General features: G+C 40.2%; 1 protein-coding gene across 3 annotated transcripts in view; it reads left to right on the forward strand.

The window, feature by feature from the left end:
* The window catches only part of LOC131931181 (transient receptor potential cation channel subfamily A member 1 homolog), a 132,359-nt gene that overhangs the window by 98,190 nt on the left and 12,485 nt on the right, over positions 1–21,684 (forward strand). For 2 of the 3 annotated variants that reach the window (XM_059287888.1, XM_059287903.1), the window contains exons 15-20: positions 1,496–1,632; positions 5,517–5,656; positions 7,954–8,130; positions 9,388–9,488; positions 10,328–10,497; positions 14,768–14,900. In XM_059287888.1, the coding sequence (XP_059143871.1) occupies positions 1,496–1,632; positions 5,517–5,656; positions 7,954–8,130; positions 9,388–9,488; positions 10,328–10,497; positions 14,768–14,900 (858 nt within the window). The remainder of the gene's footprint in view (positions 1–1,495; positions 1,633–5,516; positions 5,657–7,953; positions 8,131–9,387; positions 9,489–10,327; positions 10,498–14,767; positions 14,901–21,684) is intronic. The other variant, XM_059287898.1, reaches the window with a different exon arrangement.

Genomic DNA, 21,684 nt, shown 5'->3' on the forward strand with positions numbered 1-21,684 from the left:
AGATACTTTGATTCTACCAACCATCAATTTTAGGTCTCAGATACTTTGATTCTACCAGCCATCAATTTTAGGTCTCAGATACTTTGATTCTACCAGCCATCAATTTTAGGTCTCAGATACTTTGATTCTACCAGCCATCAATTTTAGGTCTCAGATACTTTGATTCTACCAGCCATCAATTTTAGGTCTCCCAACCATCAATTTTAGGTCTCAGATACTTTGATTCTCTCAGCCATCAATTTTAGGTCTCAGATACTTTGATTCTACCAACCATCAATTTTAGGTCTCAGATTCTTTGATTCTACCAGCCATCAATTTTAGGTCTCAGATACTTTGATTCTACCAGCCATCAATTTTAGGTCTCAGATACTTTGATTCTCTCAACCATCAATTTTAGGTCTCAGATACTTTGATTCTACCAACCATCAATTTTAGGTCTCAGATACTTTGATTCTACCAGCCATCAATTTTAGGTCTCAGATACTTTGATTCTACCAGCCATCAATTTTAGGTCTCAGATACTTTGATTCTCTCAACCATCAATTTTAGGTCTCAGATACTTTGATTCTACCAACCATCAATTTTAGGTCTCAGATACTTTGATTCTACCAGCCATCAATTTTAGGTCTCAGATACTTTGATTCTACCAGCCATCAATTTTAGGTCTCAGATACTTTGATTCTCTCAGCCATCAATTTTAGGTCTCAGATACTTTGATTCTACCAACCATCAATTTTAGGTCTCAGATACTTTGATTCTACCAACCATCAATTTTAGGTCTCAGATACTTTGATTCTCTCAACCATCAATTTTAGGTCTCAGATACTTTGATTCTACCAGCCATCAATTTTAGGTCTCAGATACTTTGATTCTACCAGCCATCAATTTTAGGTCTCAGATACTTTGATTCTCTCAACCATCAATTTTAGGTCTCAGATACTTTGATTCTACCAGCCATCAATTTTAGGTCTCAGATACTTTGATTCTACCAGCCATCAATTTTAGGTCTCAGATACTTTGATTCTCTCAACCATCAATTTTAGGTCTCAGATACTTTGATTCTCTCAACCATCAATTTTAGGTCTCAGATACTTTTGATTCTCTGAACCATCAATTTTAGGTCTCAGATACTTTGATTCTCTGAACCATCAATTTTAGGTCTCAGATGCTTTATTCTCTCAACCATCAATTTTAGGTCTCAGATACTTTGATTCTACCAGCCATCATATTTAGGTCTCAGATACTTTGATTCTACCAACCATCAATTTTAGGTCTCAGATATTTTGATTCTACCAGCCATCAATTTTAGGTCTCAGATATTTTGATTCTACCAGCCATCAATTTTAGGTCTCTGATACTCTGATTTTACCAACCATCAATCTTCTTACAACCACAATGAGTTAAACATTTTCAGCACATTAATCCCTGAATTTAAAATAACAAATCACGTAGCTTCTAAAATGATCAAAGTTAAAAATGTATTACTGTCTTTTAGACCACACCCCTACATCTGGCTTCAAGCTTTGGCCACGCTCGCGTTATACAGCTGCTGATTGATTGGGGAGCTGATGTGTCACTCAAGGACGATGAGGGCAGGAACTGTCTGGACAGAGCTATAGAGAACAATCACATGTAAGATCTAGGCCAGGCACTACCTGGCCAGCTTAGTCCTTAGCTCAGCCACTAACTTGCCAGGTTAAGCACTACCTGGCCAGCTTAGTCCTTAGCTCAGCCACTAACTTGCCAGGTTAAGCACTACCTGGCCAGCTTAGTCCTTAGCTCAGCCACTAACTTGCCAGGTTAAGCACTACCTGGCCAGCTTAGTCCTTAGCTCAGCCACTAACTTGCCAGGTTAAGCACTACCTGGCCAGCTTAGTCCTTAGCTCAGCCACTAACTTGCCAGGTGAGCCTCCATCTGGCCAGCTTAGTCCTTAGCTCAGCCACTAACTTGCCAGGTGAGCCTCTACCTGGCCAGCTTAGTCCTTAGCTTAGCCACTAACTTGCCAGGTGAGCCTCCATCTGGCCAGCTTAGTCCTTAGCTCAGCCACTAACTTGCCAGGTTAAGCACTACCTGGCCAGCTTAGTCCTTAGCTTAGCCACTAACTTGCCAGGTGAGCCTCCATCTGGCCAGCTTAGTCCTTAGCTCAGCCACTAACTTGCCAGATTTTACAATTTACAACCTTTTTTGTACATTTTCATTCAAAGCAAATTAGAATAAAGAAGAAAGTAATGATTCAAGTTTACTGTTATATTTTGTTTATTCTAAATCATGGGTTCCCAAACTGTGAGTCGTGACCCTGAAACTGATAGACTTTAACAATTCTCTATACAATGACAATTTATTTTTTTAAAGTTTTTTAATGGTGTCTTGAAGTTTGAATTATTTCATATTAAATGATGAAAGACAGAACTATTCCTCAAACTACTTCTAAAAAATTTTTTAATTTTATTATTTATTCCGATTTAGCTTTTTAATGCAAAATCTTGACGAGCGTTTGTTTTCCCGGCTAACGTTTTAAAAACATTAACAGAGTATTGAAGTTTTCAGATTGTTCTTAGTCATTTTGTGACAATTTATTCGGAACACACCAAAAAAGATATGGAGTTCTTTCGTCGGCATGAAGCGAGTTGCAAACATTAGAGACTTGATTGAACAGGAAGTTTTCACCAAGGAAACACAGCACTAGTGCAAGCATCACATTAGAAGCTGCCAAGTAAAAAACCCTTCACACAATAGGAGGAAATCTCATCAAAGCCTGCATATTGAAGATGCAACAAATACCTCTGTCTAATCAAACTATTCAGCTGCGTACAGCAGACATGACTGTAGATGTTAAAGAACAAATTTGGAATCATACCAAGCTTTCACCATTGGTTGCTTTTCAAGTTGATGAATCAACAGATGTTTGTGTCTCTGTTGAATATATTCATTCAGATGATATTAAAGAAGAGTTTCAATTTAGTAGTCAACTTGACTGCTACAAAAATTGAAGACATCATGGAAAAAACAAATGCGTTTTTTGATACTGGAAGATTAAAATAGGAAAATGGCTGTGGGGATTGGGTCAAAATCGGGCTTTCAGAAAAAGTAAAAAATTTAGCTCCCAAATCAAAGGGAATCCACTGCATGATTCACAAGTATGCCCTCGCCAGCAAGACTTGTTCGACTTCTTTGCTAGAGGCACATAATTCAATAATAAAAGTTGTAAATTGTATTAAATCTGGAGCCCTAAACACCTGTCTGTGTAAATCTGGAGCCCTAAACACTCGTCTGTGTAAATCTGGAGCCCTAAACACCCGTCTGTGTAAATCTGGAGCCCTAAACACCCGTCTGTGTAAATCTGGAGCTCTAAACACCCGTCTGTGTAAATCTGGAGCCCTAAACACCTGTCTGTGTAATCTGGAGCCCTAAACACCCGTCTGTGTAAATCTGGAGCCCTAAACACCTGTCTGTGTAAATCTGGAGCCCTAAACACCCGTCTGTGTAATCTGGAGACCTAAACACCCGTCTGTGTAAATCTGGAGCCCTAAACACCCGTCTGTGTAAATCTGGAGCCCTAAACACCCGTCTGTGTAAATCTGGAGCCCTAAACACCCGTCTGTGTAAATCTGGAGCCCTAAACACCCGTCTGTGTAATCTGGAGCCCTAAACACCCGTCTGTGTAAATCTGGAGCCCTAAACACCCGTCTGTGTAAATCTGGAGCCCTAAACACCCGTCTGTGTAATCTGGAGCCCTAAACACCCGTCTGTGTAAATCTGGAGCCCTAAACACCCGTCTGTGTAATCTGGAGCCCTAAACACCCGTCTGTGTAAATCTGGAGCCCTAAACACCCGTCTGTGTAATCTGGAGCCCTAAACACCCGTCTGTGTAAATCTGGAGCCCTAAACACCCGTCTGTGTAAATCTGGAGCCCTAAACACCCGTCTGTGTAATCTGGAGCCCTAAACACCCGTCTGTGTAAATCTGGAGCCCTAAACACCCGTCTGTGTAATCTGGAGCCCTAAACACCCGTCTGTGTAATCTGGAGCCCTAAACACCCGTCTGTGTAAATCTGGAGCCCTAAACACCCGTCTGTGTAAATCTGGAGCCCTAAACACCCGTCTGTGTAAATCTGGAGCCCTAAACACCCGTCTGTGTAATCTGGAGCCCTAAACACCCGTCTGTGTAAATCTGGAGCCCTAAACACCAGTCTGTGTAAATCTGGAGCCCTAAACACCCGTCTGTGTAATCTGGAGCCCTAAACACCCGTCTGTGTAAATCTGGAGCCCTAAATACCCGTCTGTGTAAATCTGGAGCCCTAAACACCCGTCTGTGTAATCTGGAGCCCTAAACACCCGTCTGTGTAAATCTGGAGCCCTAAACACCCGTCTGTGTAATCTGGAGCCCTAAACACCCGTCTGTGTAATCTGGAGCCCTAAACACCCGTCTGTGTAAATCTGGAGCCCTAAACACCCGTCTGTGTAATCTGGAGCCCTAAACACCCGTCTGTGTAAATCTGGAGCCCTAAACACCCGTCTGTGTAAATCTGGAGCCCTAAACACCCGTCTGTGTAAATCTGGAGCCCTAAACACCCGTCTGTGTAATCTGGAGCCCTAAACACCCGTCTGTGTAAATCTGGAGCCCTAAACACCCGTCTGTGTAAATCTGGAGCCCTAAACACCCGTCTGTGTAATCTGGAGCCCTAAACACCCGTCTGTGTAAATCTGGAGCCCTAAACACCCGTCTGTGTAAATCTGGAGCCCTAAACACCCGTCTGTGTAATCTGGAGCCCTAAACACCCGTTTGTGTAAATCTGGAGCCCTAAACACCCGTCTGTGTAATCTGGAGCCCTAAACACCCGTCTGTGTTCCTATCACAGGCTTGTTTTTCTACACTACAGTACGCTGGCTGTCAAAAGGAAAAGTTGTGAATCATGTCTTTGATTTGAAAGATGAAATCAAGTTATTCTTGGAAGTGCAAGGGAAACTAGACCTTTTGATAAACTTTAACGACAAAGAGTAGCATACCTGTGATGATATATTCAAACAGCAAAAAAAGCTTAACCGGAAGCTTCAAGGAAAAGAAACAAATAATATCTCTTGTCATGATAATCTCTTGGCATTTTTATCAAAGCTGCTAATTGGCAAAGAAAATATATCTTGGGAATATTGCCATGTTTGAAAATCTGCGCAGTATGGTAGATGAATCTGATTATGAGATGAATAAAAATTTTAAAGAAGATATTTCTGGGCATCTTTAACATCTTGAAAATTAACTGCACGTCAACTTTCACTGAGCTGAAAGAAGAAGAAACTGCGTTGACACGTTACGCAATTTTAGCTTCCCTTGATGTTGCCAGCATTCCCAATGAATTACAAGATGAACTCTTGGATTTGCTGAACAATTCCACGACATTAACGTGTTTAATGAAAACCTGCTTACTTTTTATAAAAGGGGGTCGCCACTCGAAAATGTTTGGGGACCATTGGTCAAAATGAATGATGAGAAAACTTGCTAAAGTTGAGTTCACCATTAGCTCATCCTTGTGTTACAGTTTAGTGGCTAAAGTCATCATCAACTCATCCTTGTGGAGAGAAGCTTTGAGGAATGCAACAAAAGACAGAGTGACTGGTGTTGTGGAGACACCAGTCAGGAAGCTTATCAAGCACATGCCAGGTTGGTCTTTACATTAGCCGTCGTCATGGTCATGATGGCTGCCTAAAACGTCGATACCGTTATTCCTTTTTTTAACAATGTTTAATGGTCATTTCAGAAATATATACTTATAATTATTATTTTTGTGTATTATTCAATGATACCAATCTAGTTTCAACAATGGACAATTACCATTTGTACTTTTTTTGGGGTCTTACTGACAGATACGGTTCGTAGTTCGTACGTGGGTCAAGACATGAAGACAATGTAACATGACATTAAATTTGACTTAATAGGGCTGGTAAGTAGGTCACCAACCAGTTCTATGGCTCATGCAGGTTTTATTGAGCCGTAAAACTGGTTGGTGACCTACTTACCAGCTGGTTGCCTAATTAGTCTTTTATGAATTAATTAAAATTTTGTCGATATTAGTAGGCTGTCTCATCAAACTATTCTGCACTTCTATACACGCGTCATGACGTTCATTATGCGCGCAATGGTTTTTAGTCATGCAACTCTATTGTAAATTTAAAACATTTAAAGTAGTGAAAAAAAATAAGTGATCTTCGCTAAGTTTTATCAAATATTCTTATATAACACTATGGAGGATGGCAACTCGGGATATAGACATATTTAAAACCATTTTTAGTTACTTAAACTTTTTAAAATAGAATAGAATCTCATAGAAAAAAGAACTGCACACCAAGTGAACGCCAAACAAAATGTGCATAATAGTGTGGGATATTATTAGTACTTTATACATTCACATGCATGTTTTTAGAAATCAGAAATAGAGTAAATTACTACTTCCGGTCAACAAAAAATAACTCAAAATTTGATAGAAGGCAGAGAGTTATATCTTTTACTTGTATGTGAAATTTCATTTATCTATCTGAAAAAGTACTCAAGTTATAGGCTTTTGAAAACTTGAAAGTAGAAAAAGTTCAACTACTGGTTATCTGAAATCGCTGAAAAGTCAATACGGATTTACAAATTTGATACAATACTTGTATTTGAAATGTTATCAACCTAGCTGTAAAGGTACTCAAGTTATCGTGTTTACAGACACAATTCCACACATCCGGACAGAATTGCAAAGTCCAGTTTTTCCAACTCGATTACGTGTAAAACGCCAAAATTTTAATAAAGCAGGATTTTGAATTTTTGCCTGATTAAAAAAAAAGTCCCCTATACTCCATTTATGATGAAGTACTGACAAGTAAAATGGTGGAAACTGTCAAAGTTTATGTGATTTTTGTGCACAATTACAATACTTTCTCTACGAGAAAGTAATTCATAAAAAACGTTTTAATAACAAGCTTTTATGTACTAATGCACTAAAAAGTAGAAAATAAATGAGTTTCTTTAAATATATAGTAATACACTACTATTTAAATAACTTAAAGAAAAGCGGGGGTCTCTTCCCTAAATATCACTAAAGGTATCCAATAGTTACTAAAGTTAAAAGTGACCCACGCTTTTTTTATAGTGCAACTTAGCGCCCCGGGCTATCCTGTGAGTGCTATAGCGCCTATATTAGTTTTAAACAGTGCGATAGACTAAATTTAACCAGACACGTTCGCGACAGGTAGCGCTATGACGCAAACGTTCGTTTTAAAGATTGTTGTAGAATATGGATAAGAGGTAGTATTATAGTCTTTCACTGAATCAGGCGCGTCTGGCCACACCCTGGCAGGGTACGATTTGCCCCGGACTATTCTGGGACTTTTTTTTAACACCACAACAACGTGTGGGGACGGGCACGCTAGTATATATATATATATATATATATATATATATATATATATATATATATATATATATATATATATATATATATATATATAATGTATATGTAGAAATATAGATAGATGGATGGATACATACATACATACTTACATACTTACATACATACATACATACATACAAACATACATACATACAAACATAGGTAGACAGACAGACAGACAGACTTACAGATAGATAGATATAGAGATAGACATAAGCAGCACTTGGTGTTTCCCTTACCCACACAACTATATGCCTCTTATGTAAATGGTCCCAGTCTTTTCATGTCAACGAAACCCTGAGGGATCAGTTTCAACTTTTGGCCAACACAATATATGAGTTTTACTTTTGACCAACACAGTATATGAGTTTTACTTTTGGCCAACACAATATATGAGTTTTACTTTTGACCAACACAGTATATGAGTTTTACTTTTGGCCAACACAATATATGAGTTTTACTTTTGGCCAACACAGTATATGAGTTTTACTTTTGGCCAACACAGTATATGAGTTTTAGTTTTGACCAGAAATAGCCTTAAGAGTGTTTGACCGCTGTCTGAGCTATGGCACTGAGAAGAACTCTGAGCGGTTGGGCTTTGAGATCACATTTGACTACGAGTTCCTGGACGATGTGTTTGCCCCTTGGATTTATCACACTCTCAACCCTAAAGAGAAGTGCACTCAGGATCAACTCTCCTCTAATGGTAAAGTAGTTCATTCTTCTACTGCTACAGGTGTCACCAGTGCGGCATCTTTCTTCGGGGGGGGGGGGGTGGACACTGTTAAAAGTATAGATTTTCTATATAAATTATATAAATTTCATTTCTTTCGGGGATGGGGGGGTAAAAAATTTTCGGGGGGGTCTTCGCCCCTCTGAAGAGATGCCTGGAAGAAACTCTGTCATGGAGAACCATTTTAAGTGTTCACAATTAATATTAGTGATGTTTATCTATAGTAGGTTGATAATTAGTATTAATGATGTTTATCTATAGTAGGTTGATAATTAGTATTAGTGATGTTTATCTATAGTAGGTTGATAATTAGTATTAATGATGTTTATCTATAGTAGGTTGATAATTAGTATTAATGATGTTTATCTATAGTAGGTTGATAATTAGTATAATACTAATAGTTTTGCTGTCTGTCTATCTGTGTATCTATCTATCTATCTATCTATCTATCTGACAAGAATACTAAAGAGAAAACACAAGCAAAATAAAAACTTTAATAGTAAAACAGAAACGAAATATGACGTCATATTGAGCATAATAGTAGAAAAGAGTTGAAAGCCGGGAGAGTGCACAAAATAATATGATGTCATTGATTCTCGAGTAAACATTGAATTAAAAAGCCAATTTTGTCTAATCTAAGTGGTTTGCGTGAAGAGTTTCTTTCATACAATTCTTCGGGTAGGGCCAAAGCCCCACCCTCGAGAAAGAACGTCTAAGCCACCGCCCCCCCAACTCAAAAGAAATGTCGTCATCGATACTCTATAATAAAATTACCGCCTAATTAATGTGTCTATGCTAAAAAGTGGTTTGCGTGCAGAGTTTCTTTCATGCAATTCTTCGAGTAGTGGCTAAGCGCAACACCAGTGTTTCTTTCAGATTTTTTCCTCTCCTGAGCGGGGAACTTGAAATTTTCTAATCTAAAAAGTGTTTTGCGTGCAGTTTCTTTCATGCAGCTCTTCCAGGCTCTACCTTTAGTTTGTATGATCAACAAATGCGACCAGTGTTTCTTTCAGACATTTTCCTCCCCGAGAGGGGTGGGGGTACTTGAAATTTTAGAGGCTGGGGGGTGAGGGAATTTTCTGGGAGGGGAAAAAAGTATATAATTATAGATCGTTGTATGGGGCGGTAGATGAAGATGATGGCGCCTAGATTTAGTTGTAACTTTCTCCTTGCAGGCAGCTACTATGATGAAGATGGCGCCTAGATTTAGTTGTAACTTTCTCCTTGCAGGCAGCTACTATGATGAAGATGATGGCAAACTTGCCCCAGATGCTCAGCCCTACAGTATGGACACGAATCTCTTAAAAACAAATCATCCACTTTACATCATGGTAGGTTCTCTATAATAGTCCTCCACTTTACATCATGGTAGGTTCTCTTTAATAGTCCTCCACTTTACATCATGGTAGGTTCTCTTTACTAGTCCTCCACTTTACATCATGGTAGGTTCTCTATAATAGTCCTCCACTTTACATCATGGTAGGTTCTCTTTACTAGTCATCCACTTTACATCATGGTAGGTTCTCTATAATAGTCCTCCACTTTACATCATGGTAGGTTCTCTTTACTAGTCCTCCACTTTACATCATGGTAGGTTCTCTATAATAGTCCTCCACTTTACATCATGGTAGGTTCTCTATAATAGTCCTCCACTTTGCATCATGGTAGGTTCTCTTTACTAGTCATCCACTTTACATCATGGTAGGTTCTCTTTACTAGTCGTCCACTTTACATCATGGTAGGTTCTCTATAATAGCCCTCCACTTTACATCATGGTAGGTTCTCTATAATAGTCCTCCACTTTACATCATGGTAGGTTCTCTTTACTAGTCATCCACTTTACATCATGGTAGGTTCTCTTTACTAGTCCTCCACTTTACATCATGGTAGGTTCTCTATAATAGTCCTCCACTTTACATCATGGTAGGTTCTCTATAATAGTCCTCCACTTTACATCATGGTAGGTTCTCTATAATAGTCCTCCACTTTACATCATGGTAGGTTCTCTATAATAGTCCTCCACTTTACATCATGGTAGGTTCTCTTTACTAGTCCTCCACTTTACATCATGGTAGGTTCTCTTTACTAGTCCTCCACTTTACATCATGGTAGGTTCTCTATAATAGTCCTCCACTTTATACACATGACAGCTTGTACCCACTTGTTTCAGATCTTGTCCAAGAGAGAGAATTTACTGGCCCACCCACTAGTCACCTCCCTGCTCCAGCACAAGTGGAACACATTTGGCAGTTTCTTCTACTACCTCTCTTTCTTTGTCTATGTCATCTTTCTTATCTTCCTCACTGGATACATGGTCAGCACTCAACCACCCTATAATTAGTAAGTAGAACAGATATTAACAACCCTAGTATTAGTAAGTAGCTCAGCACTGAATCACCCTATACATATAAACAGTATTTTTTGAGATTGCTAGACGACCAATGTGACTGTGTGAGATGACCAATGTGACTGTGTGAGATGACCAATGTGAAAATGTGAGATGACCAATGTGACTGTGTGAGATGACCAATGTGACTGTGTGAGATGACCAATGTGAAAATGTGAGATGACCAATGTGACTGTGTGAGATGACCAATGTGACTGTGTGAGATGACCAATGTGACTGTGTGAGATGACCAATGTGACTGTGTGAGATGACCAATGTGACTGTGTGAGATGACCAATGTGACTGTGTGAGATGACCAATGTGACTGTGTGAGATGACCAATGTGACTGTGTGAGATGACCAATGTGACTGTGTGAGATGACCAATGTGACTGTGAGATGACCAATGTGACTGTGTGAGATGACCAATGTGACTGTGTGAGATGACCAATGTGACTGTGTGAGATGACCAATGTGACTGTGATATGACCAATGTGACTGAGATGACCAATGTGACTGAGATGACCAATGTGACTGTGTGAGATGACCAATGTGACTGAGATGACCAATGTGACTGTGTGAGATGACCAATGTGACTGTGTGAGATGACCAATGTGACTGTGTGAGATGACCAATGTGACTGTGTGAGATGACCAATGTGACTGTGTGAGATGACCAATGTGACTGTGTGAGATGACCAATGTGACTGTGTGAGATGACCAATGTGACTGTGAGATGACCAATGTGACTGTGTGAGATGACCAATGTGACTGTGTGAGATGACCAATGTGACTGTGTGAGATGACCAATGTGACTGTGATATGACCAATGTGACTGAGATGACCAATGTGACTGAGATGACCAATGTGACTGTGTGAGATGACCAATGTGACTGAGATGACCAATGTGACTGTGTGAGATGACCAATGTGACTGTGTGAGATGACCAATGTGACTGTGTGAGATGACCAATGTGACTGTGTGAGATGACCAATGTGACTGTGTGAGATGACCAATGTGACTGAGATGACCAATGTGACTGAGATGACCAATGTGACTGAGATGACCAATGTGACTGTGTGAGATGACCAATGTGATTGTGTGAGATGACCAATGTGACTGAGATGACCAATGTGACTGTGTGAGATGACCAATGTGACTGTGTGAGATGACCAATGTGACTGTGTGAGATGACCAATGTGATTGTGTGAGATGACCAATGTGACTGTGTGAGATGACCAATGTGACTGAGATGACCAATGTGACTGAGATGACCAATGTGACTGAGATGACCAATGTGACTGTGTGAGATGACCAATGTGACTGTGTGAGATGACCAATGTGACTGTGTGAGATGACCAATGTGACTGTGTGAGATGACCAATGTGACTGTGTGAGATGACCAATGTGACTGTGTGAGATGACCAATGTGACTGTGTGAGATGACCAATGTGACTGTGTGAGATGACCAATGTGACTGAGATGACCAATGTGACTGAGATGACCAATGTGACTGTGTGAGATGACCAATGTGACTGTGTGAGATGACCAATGTGACTGTGTGAGATGACCAATGTGACTGTGTGAGATGACCAATGTGACTGAGATGACCAATGTGACTGAGATGACCAATGTGACTGAGATGACCAATGTGACTGTGTGAGATGACCAATGTGACTGTGTGAGATGACCAATGTGATTGTGTGAGATGACCAATGTGACTGAGATGACCAATGTGACTGAGATGACCAATGTGACTGAGATGACCAATGTGACTGTGTGAGATGACCAATGTGATTGTGTGAGATGACCAATGTGACTGAGATGACCAATGTGACTGTGTGAGATGACCAATGTGACTGTGTGAGATGACCAATGTGATTGTGTGAGATGACCAATGTGACTGAGATGACCAATGTGACTGAGATGACCAATGTGACTGAGATGACCAATGTGACTGTGTGAGATGACCAATGAGACTGAGATGACCAATGTGACTGAGATGACCAATGTGACTGAGATGACCAATGTGACTGAGATGACCAATGTGACTGAGATGACCAATGTGACTGAGATGACCAATGTGACTGAGATGACCAATGTGACTGAGATGACCAATGTGACTGAGATGACCAATGTGACTGAGATGACCAATGTGACTGAGATGACCAATGTGACTGTGAGATGACCAATGTGACTGTGAGATGACCAATGTGACTGTGTGAGATGACCAATGTGACTGAGATGACCAATGTGACTGTGTGAGATGACCAATGTGACTGTGAGATGACCAATGTGACTGTGTGAGATGACCAATGTGACTGTGTGAGATGACCAATGTGACTGAGATGACCAATGTGACTGAGATGACCAATGTGACTGTGTGAGATGACCAATGAGACTGAGATGACCAATGTGACTGAGATGACCAATGTGACTGAGATGACCAATGTGACTGAGATGACCAATGTGACTGAGATGACCAATGTGACTGAGATGACCAATGTGACTGAGATGACCAATGTGACTGAGATGACCAATGTGACTGAGATGACCAATGTGACTGAGATGACCAATGTGACTGAGATGACCAATGTGACTGAGATTACCAATGTGACTGTGTGAGATGACCAATGTGACTGTGTGAGATGACCAATGTGACTGTGTGAGATGACCAATGTGACTGAGATGACCAATGTGACTGAGATGACCAATGTGACTGAGATGACCAATGTGACTGAGATGACCAATGTGACTGTGTGAGATGACCAATGTGACTGTGTGAGATGACCAATGTGACTGTGTGAGATGACCAATGTGACTGTGTGAGATGACCAATGTGACTGTGTGAGATGACCAATGTGACTGAGATGACCAATGTGACTGTGTGATATGACCAATGTGACTGTGTGAGATGACCAATGTGACTGTGTGAGATGATCAATGTGACTGAGATGACCAATGTGACTGAGATGACCAATGTGACTGTGTGAGATGACCAATGTGACTGTGTGATATGACCAATGTGACTGTGTGAGATGACCAATGTGACTGAGATGACCAATGTGACTGAGATGACCAATGTGACTGTGTGAGATGACCAATGTGACTGTGTGAGATGACCAATGTGACTGAGATGACCAATGTGACTGTGTGAGATGACCAATGTGACTGTGAGATGACCAATGTGACTGAGATGACCAATGTGACTGTGTGAGATGACCAATGTGACTGTGTGAGATGACCAATGTGACTGAGATGACCAATGTGACTGTGTGAGATGACCAATGTGACTGAGATGACCAATGTGACTGTGTGAGATGACCAATGTGACTGTGTGAGATGACCAATGTGACTGAGATGACCAATGTGACTGTGTGAGATGACCAATGTGACTGTGAGATGACCAATGTGACTGAGATGACCAATGTGACTGTGTGAGATGACCAATGTGACTGAGATGACCAATGTGACTGAGATGACCAATGTGACTGTGTGAGATGACCAATGTGACTGTGTGAGATGACCAATGTGACTGTGTGAGATGACCAATGTGACTGAGATGACCAATGTGACTCTGTGAGATGACCAATGTGACTGTGAGATGACCAATGTGACTGAGATGACCAATGTGACTGTGTGAGATGACCAATGTGACTGTGTGAGATGACCAATGTGACTGTGTGATATGACCAATGTGACTGTGTGAGATGACCAATGTGACTGAGATGACCAATGTGACTGAGATGACCAATGTGACTGTGTGAGATGACCAATGTGACTGTGTGAGATGACCAATGTGACTGTGTGATATGACCAATGTGACTGAGATGACCAATGTGACTGTGTGAGATGACCAATGTGACTGTGAGATGACCAATGTGACTGTGTGAGATGACCAATGTGACTGTGTGAGATGACCAATGTGACTGTGTGAGATGACCAATGTGACTGTGTGAGATGACCAATGTGACTGTGTGAGATGACCAATGTGACTGTGTGAGATGACCAATGTGACTGAGATGACCAATGTGACTGTGTGAGATGACCAATGTGACTGAGATGACCAATGTGACTGTGTGAGATGACCAATGTGACTGTGTGAGATGACCAATGTGACTGAGATGACCAATGTGACTGTGTGAGATGACCAATGTGACTGAGATGACCAATGTGACTGTGTGAGATGACCAATGTGACTGTGTGAGATGACCAACTACCTACAGCACAGCAGAAGACCAACGCCTTATCATGGATAACCAGTGCAACAGCCTGTCACTCCAGCATGAGCAGCCATTGTTTGCAAGTGTCGGCACCTATGTTGTAATGGCTTTAGCAGGATTCAACATGTTGAAAGAGGTTTGTCAAAGTCCACCTGTAGATTACCTGTGTATTCTAATTGATTCACCTTTACATTTACCTGTGTATTCTAATTGATTCACCTTTATATTTACCTGTGTATTCTAATTGATTCACCTTTACATTTACCTGTGTATTCTAATTGATTCACCTTTAGATTTACCCGTGTATTCTAATTGATTCACCTTTAGATTTACCTGTGTATTCTAATTGATTCACCTTTACATTTACCTGTGTATTCTAATTGATTCACCTTTAGATTTACCTGTGTATTCTAATTGATTCACCTTTACATTTACCTGTGTATTCTAATTGATTCACCTTTACATTTACCTGTGTATTCTAATTGATTCACCTTTACATTTACCTGTGTATTCTAACTGATTCACCTTTACATTTACCTGTGTATTCTAATTGATTCACCTTTACATTTACCTGTGTATTCTAATTGATTCACCTTTACATTTACCTGTGTATTCTAATTAATTCACCTTTAGATTTACCTGTGTATTCTAATTGATTCACCTTTACATTTACCAGTGTTATAAGATTGTCATCCTGCTATCATTCATTTAGACCACTCCAACTTTCACCCTCAGAAAATGGCATTATCAATCATCACCTTTTTAATTTCATGCCCAAGACACTTGGGGTCCCACTCTGGCGTATTTTCTGGGCCCCTATGCAAAAATTATCAGTGGGCCCGTTTGTCAGCCCTTAGGCTCAATGGTGTTAAACATGACCAGTGAAGAAATCCACGGCTACTTACGAGGGATTTTAATTAATATAAATATTCCCTACTTTTTACTTTCTCGTATACAAAGTATAGAGAAAGTAATTTAATTGTCGGGAAAAAAAACGAGATTTTTGTAAATCTGTACGTTTTACACCTCCCTGAGTCGAAAAAACATAATTTTGCAATCTTGTCCGTATGTCTGTGTGTCTGTAAACATGATAACTTGAGTACCGCTACAGCTAGGTTGATGAAATTTCATATCTCATGGCAGACCACTATCACGGCTTGTGCAGGGGAGACGCGGGCTGGCTTTGACCCTTGACCCCGAAGGGTCTGGCCGCTAGCCTTATAAACACAACAAGGACCATTATTTGACCACACAAACAACACACAAATAGAGGGACGATGATACAGACAAATAGAGGGACTATGATACAGACAAATAGAGGGACGATGATACAGACAAATAGAGGGACCATGATACAGACAAATAGAGGGACGATGATACAGACAAATAGAGGGACGATGATACAAACAAATAGTAGCTTCCTTAAATGGGTGTAAACATGTAGAGGGGGTGGAAGCAGGCGTTGTAACTGAAATAATAATATAAACAGAAAGTGATATTTAAACGCCAAGGGTAAACAAAGGTACAGAAAAAACCATATTCATAAACACGTTTCCGGTTGCAAAATTAAAAAGGTGTTTCTACATTCGAATATTGCTTTTTTTTTCTTTCTTTAAATAAAATGTAGTTCATACATTTATAACATCTAACATATTATTTTCAACAAATCTTATCTTTAAGTCCTCCATATATCGTTGAAGATACTGATGATCTTTAAGGCTCGGAACATGTGGACAGAGAGAGAGAAGTGCGCACATAGGCTTTTATATATTAGGATTATTATGTAGACATACTACCCCGTAGTTTTGTAAACAAAAAACAATTAAGTCTTCAACATAAATAACCAAACACGGTAGCATCAAAAGGGATGCCAAGGTTTAGGCGTGACACTATGATGAAACACTGTCAAATTTACTGTCAAAATTAAGTTGTATCCAGCTCAATAAATAAAAGATTAGTGAGGGGTGATGCTCCAGCAAAGGCTAATTGTTGGGGACCATGGGGTGACACCTTTAGTAAACGCATAGGGTGACACCCGACCTTGTGACGTCACTAACCAAACACACATTTATTTTGCTTCATAACTTTAGTTTTGTTTATGTTCAATTTTGGTCCAACTCTATTTGCAAAAGAAATAGGTGTGTTTAGTTTTTCTTGCGTGTATTTTTGACTACTAGCTAGTAATGTAGTCAGCAAAATCGTGTCGGCTAGTTGTTAGTGTGCATCTGATTCCTCTCTGTCTGTAGTTTGTGTCATCAGCCAGTCAATATCCGATGTCTCTCTGTCTGTAGTTTGTGTCATCAGCCAGTCAATATCTGATTCCTCTCTGTCTGTAGTTTGTGTCATCAGCCAGTCAATATCTGATGTCTCTCTGTCTATAGTTTGTGTCATCAGCCAGTCAATATCTGATGTCTCTCTGTCTGTAGTTTGTGTCATCAGCCAGTCAATATCTGATGTCTCTCTGTAGTTTGTGTCATCAGCCAGTCAATATCTGATGTCTCTCTGTCTGTAGTTTGTGTCATCAGCCAGTCAATATCTGATTTCTCTCTGTCTGTAGTTTGTGTCATCAGCCAGTCAATATCTGATGTCTCTCTGTCTGTAGTTTGTGTCATCAGCCAGTCAATATCTGATTTCTCTCTGTCTGTAGTTTGTGTCATCAGCCAGTGAATATCTGATTCCTCTCTGTCTGTAGTTTGTGTCATCAGCCAGTCAATATCTGATTCCTCTCTGTCTGTAGTTTGTGTCATCAGCAAGTCAATATCTGATTTCTCTCTGTCTGTAGTTTGTGTCATCAGCCAGTCAATATCTGATTCCTCTCTGTCTGTAGTTTGTGTCATCAGCCAGTCAATATCTGATTCCTCTCTGTCTGTAGTTTGTGTCATCAGCCAGTCGATATCTGATTCCTCTCTGTCTGTAGTTTGTGTCATCAGCCAGTCAATATCTGATTTCTCTCTGTCTGTAGTTTGTGTCATCAGCCAGTCAATATCTGATGTCTCTCTGTCTGTAGTTTGTGTCATCAGCCAGTCAATATCTGATTTCTCTCTGTCTGTAGTTTGTGTCATCAGCCAGTCAATATCTGATGTCTCTCTGTCTGTAGTTTGTGTCATCAGCCAGTCAATATCTGATTTCTCTCTGTCTGTAGTTTGTGTCATCAGCCAGTCAATATCTGATTTCTCTCTGTCTGTAGTTTGTGTCATCAGCCAGTCAATATCTGATTTCTCTCTGTCTGTAGTTTGTGTCATCAGCCAGTCAATATCTGATTTCTCTCTCTCTGTAGTTTGTGTCATCAGCCAGTCAATATCTGATTCCTCTCTGTAGTTTGTGTCATCAGCCAGTCAATATCTGATTCCTCTCTGTCTGTAGTTTGTGTCATCAGCCAGTCAATATCTGATTTCTCTCTGTCTGTAGTTTGTGTCATCAGCCAGTCAATATCTGATTTCTCTCTGTAGTTTGTGTCATCAGCCAGTCAATATCTGATGTCTCTCTGTCTGTAATTTGTGTCATCAGCCAGTCAATATCTGATTTCTCTCTGTCTGTAGTTTGTGTCATCAGCCAGTCAATATCTGATGTTTCTCTGTCTGTAGTTTGTGTCATCAGCCAGTCAATATCTGATTTCTCTCTGTCTGTAGTTTGTGTCATCAGCCAGTCAATATCTGATTTCTCTCTGTCTGTAGTTTGTGTCATCAGCCAGTCAATATCTGATTTCTCTCTGTCTGTAGTTTGTGTCATCAGCCAGTCAATATCTGATTTCTCTCTGTAGTTTGTGTCATCAGCCAGTCAATATCTGATTTCTCTCTGTCTGTAGTTTGTGTCATCAGCCAGTCAATATCTGATGTCTCTCTGTCTGTAGTTTGTGTCATCAGCCAGTCAATATCTGATGTTTCTCTGTCTGTAGTTTGTGTCATCAGCCAGTCAATATCTGATTTCTCTCTGTCTGTAGTTTGTGTCATCAGCCAGTCAATATCTGATTTCTCTCTGTCTGTAGTTTGTGTCATCAGCCAGTCAATATCTGATTCCTCTCTGTCTGTAGTTTGTGTCATCAGCCAGTCAATATCTGATTTCTCTCTGTCTGTAGTTTGTGTCATCAGCCAGTCAATATCTGATTTCTCTCTGTCTGTAGTTTGTGTCATCAGCCAGTCAATATCTGATTTCTCTCTGTCTGTAGTTTGTGTCATCAGCCAGTCAATATCTGATTTCTCTCTGTCTGTAGTTTGTGTCATCAGCCAGTCAATATCTGATTTCTCTCTGTCTGTAGTTTGTGTCATCAGCCAGTCAATATCTGATTTCTCTCTGTCTGTAGTTTGTGTCATCAGCCAGTCAATATCTGATTCCTCTCTGTCTGTAGTTTGTGTCATCAGCCAGTCAATATCTGATTTCTCTCTGTCTGTAGTTTGTGTCATCAGCCAGTCAATATCTGATGTCTCTCTGTCTGTAGTTTGTGTCATCAGCCTGTCAATATCTGATTTCTCTCTGTCTGTAGTTTGTGTCATCAACCAGTCAATATCTGATTTCTCTCTGTCTGTAGTTTGTGTCATCAGCCAGTCAATATCTGATTTCTCTCTGTCTGTAGTTTGTGTCATCAGCCAGTCAATATCTGATTCCTCTCTGTCTGTAGTTTGTGTCATCAGCCAGTCAATATCTGATGTCTCTCTGTCTGTAGTTTGTGTCATCAGCCAGTCAATATCTGATTTCTCTCTGTCTGTAGTTTGTGTCATCAGCCAGTCAATATCTGATTCCTCTCTGTCTGTAGTTTGTGTCATCAGCCAGTCAATATCTGATTTCTCTCTGTCTGTAGTTTGTGTCATCAGCCAGTCAATATCTGATTTCTCTCTGTCTGTAGTTTGTGTCATCAGCCAGTCAATATCTGATTTCTCTCTGTCTGTAGTTTGTGTCATCAGCCTGTCAATATCTGATTTCTCTCTGTCTGTAGTTTGTGTCATCAGCCAGTCAATATCTGATTTCTCTCTGTCTGTAGTTTGTGTCATCAGCCAGTCAATATCTGATTTCTCTCTGTCTGTAGTTTGTGTCATCAGCCAGTCAATATCTGATTTCTCTCTGTCTGTAGTTTGTGTCATCAGCCAGTCAATATCTGATTCCTCTCTGTCTGTAGTTTGTGTCATCAGCCAGTCAATATCTGATTCCTCTCTGTCTGTAGTTTGTGTCATCAGCCAGTCAATATCTGATTTCTCTCTGTCTGTAGTTTGTGTCATCAGCCAGTCAATATCTGATTTCTCTCTGTCTGTAGTTTGTGTCATCAGCCAGTCAATATCTGATTCCTCTCTGTCTGTAGTTTGTGTCATCAGCCAGTCAATATCTGATTTCTCTCTGTCTGTAGTTTGTGTCATCAGCCAGTCAATATCTGATTTCTCTCTGTCTGTAGTTTGTGTCATCAGCCAGTCAATATCTGATTCCTCTCTGTAGTTTGTGTCATCAGCCAGTCAATATCTGATTCCTCTCTGTCTGTAGTTTGTGTCATCAGCCAGTCAATATCTGATTTCTCTCTGTCTGTAGTTTGTGTCATCAGCCAGTGAATATCTGATTCCTCTCTGTCTGTAGTTTGTGTCATCAGCCAGTCAATATCTGATTCCTCTCTGTAGTTTGTGTCATCAGCCAGTCAATATCTGATTTCTCTCTGTCTGTAGTTTGTGTCATCAGCCAGTCAATATCTGATGTGTCTCTGTCTGTAGTTTGTGTCATCAGCCAGTCAATATCTGATTTCTCTCTGTCTGTAGTTTGTGTCATCAGCCAGTCAATATCTGATGTGTCTCTGTCTGTAGTTTGTGTCATCAGCCAGTGAATATCTGATGTCTCTCTGTCTGTAGTTTGTGTCATCAGCCAGTGAATATCTGATTCCTCTCTGTCTGTAGTTTGTGTCATCAGCCAGTCAATATCTGATTCCTCTCTGTAGTTTGTGTCATCAGCCAGTCAATATCTGATTCCTCTCTGTCTGTAGTTTGTGTCATCAGCCAGTCAATATCTGATGTGTCTCTGTCTGTAGTTTGTGTCATCAGCCAGTCAATATCTGATTTCTCTCTGTCTGTAGTTTGTGTCATCAGCCAGTCAATATCTGATGTGTCTCTGTCTGTAGTTTGTGTCATCAGCCAGTCAATATCTGATTTCTCTCTGTCTGTAGTTTGTGTCATCAGCCAGTCAATATCTGATGTGTCTCTGTCTGTAGTTTGTGTCATCAGCCAGTGAATATCTGATGTCTCTCTGTCTGTAGTTTGTGTCATCAGCCAGTCAATATCTGATTTCTCTCTGTCTGTAGTTTGTGTCATCAGCCAGTCAATATCTGATGTGTCTCTGTCTGTAGTTTGTGTCATCAGCCAGTCAATATCTGATTTCTCTCTGTAGTTTGTGTCATCAGCCAGTCAATATCTGATTCCTCTCTGTAGTTTGTGTCATCAGCCAGTCAATATCTGATGTGTCTCTGTCTGTAGTTTGTGTCATCAGCCAGTCAATATCTGATTTCTCTCTGTCTGTAGTTTGTGTCATCAGCCAGTCAATATCTGATGTGTCTCTGTCTGTAGTTTGTGTCATCAGCCAGTCAATATCTGATTTCTCTCTGTCTGTAGTTTGTGTCATCAGCCAGTCAATATCTGATGTGTCTCTGTCTGTAGTTTGTGTCATCAGCCAGTGAATATCTGATGTCTCTCTGTCTGTAGTTTGTGTCATCAGCCAGTCAATATCTGATTTCTCTCTGTCTGTAGTTTGTGTCATCAGCCAGTCAATATCTGATGTGTCTCTGTCTGTAGTTTGTGTCATCAGCCAGTCAATATCTGATTTCTCTCTGTCTGTAGTTTGTGTCATCAGCCAGTCAATATCTGATTTCTCTCTGTCTGTAGTTTGTGTCATCAGCCAGTCAATATCTGATGTGTCTCTGTCTGTAGTTTGTGTCATCAGCCAGTCAATATCTGATT

Source organism: Physella acuta, unplaced genomic scaffold, assembly GCF_028476545.2.
Source record: "Physella acuta isolate Inbredline_101_S28 unplaced genomic scaffold, ASM2847654v3 ptg000103l, whole genome shotgun sequence".
NCBI lineage: Eukaryota > Metazoa > Mollusca > Gastropoda > Physidae > Physella > Physella acuta.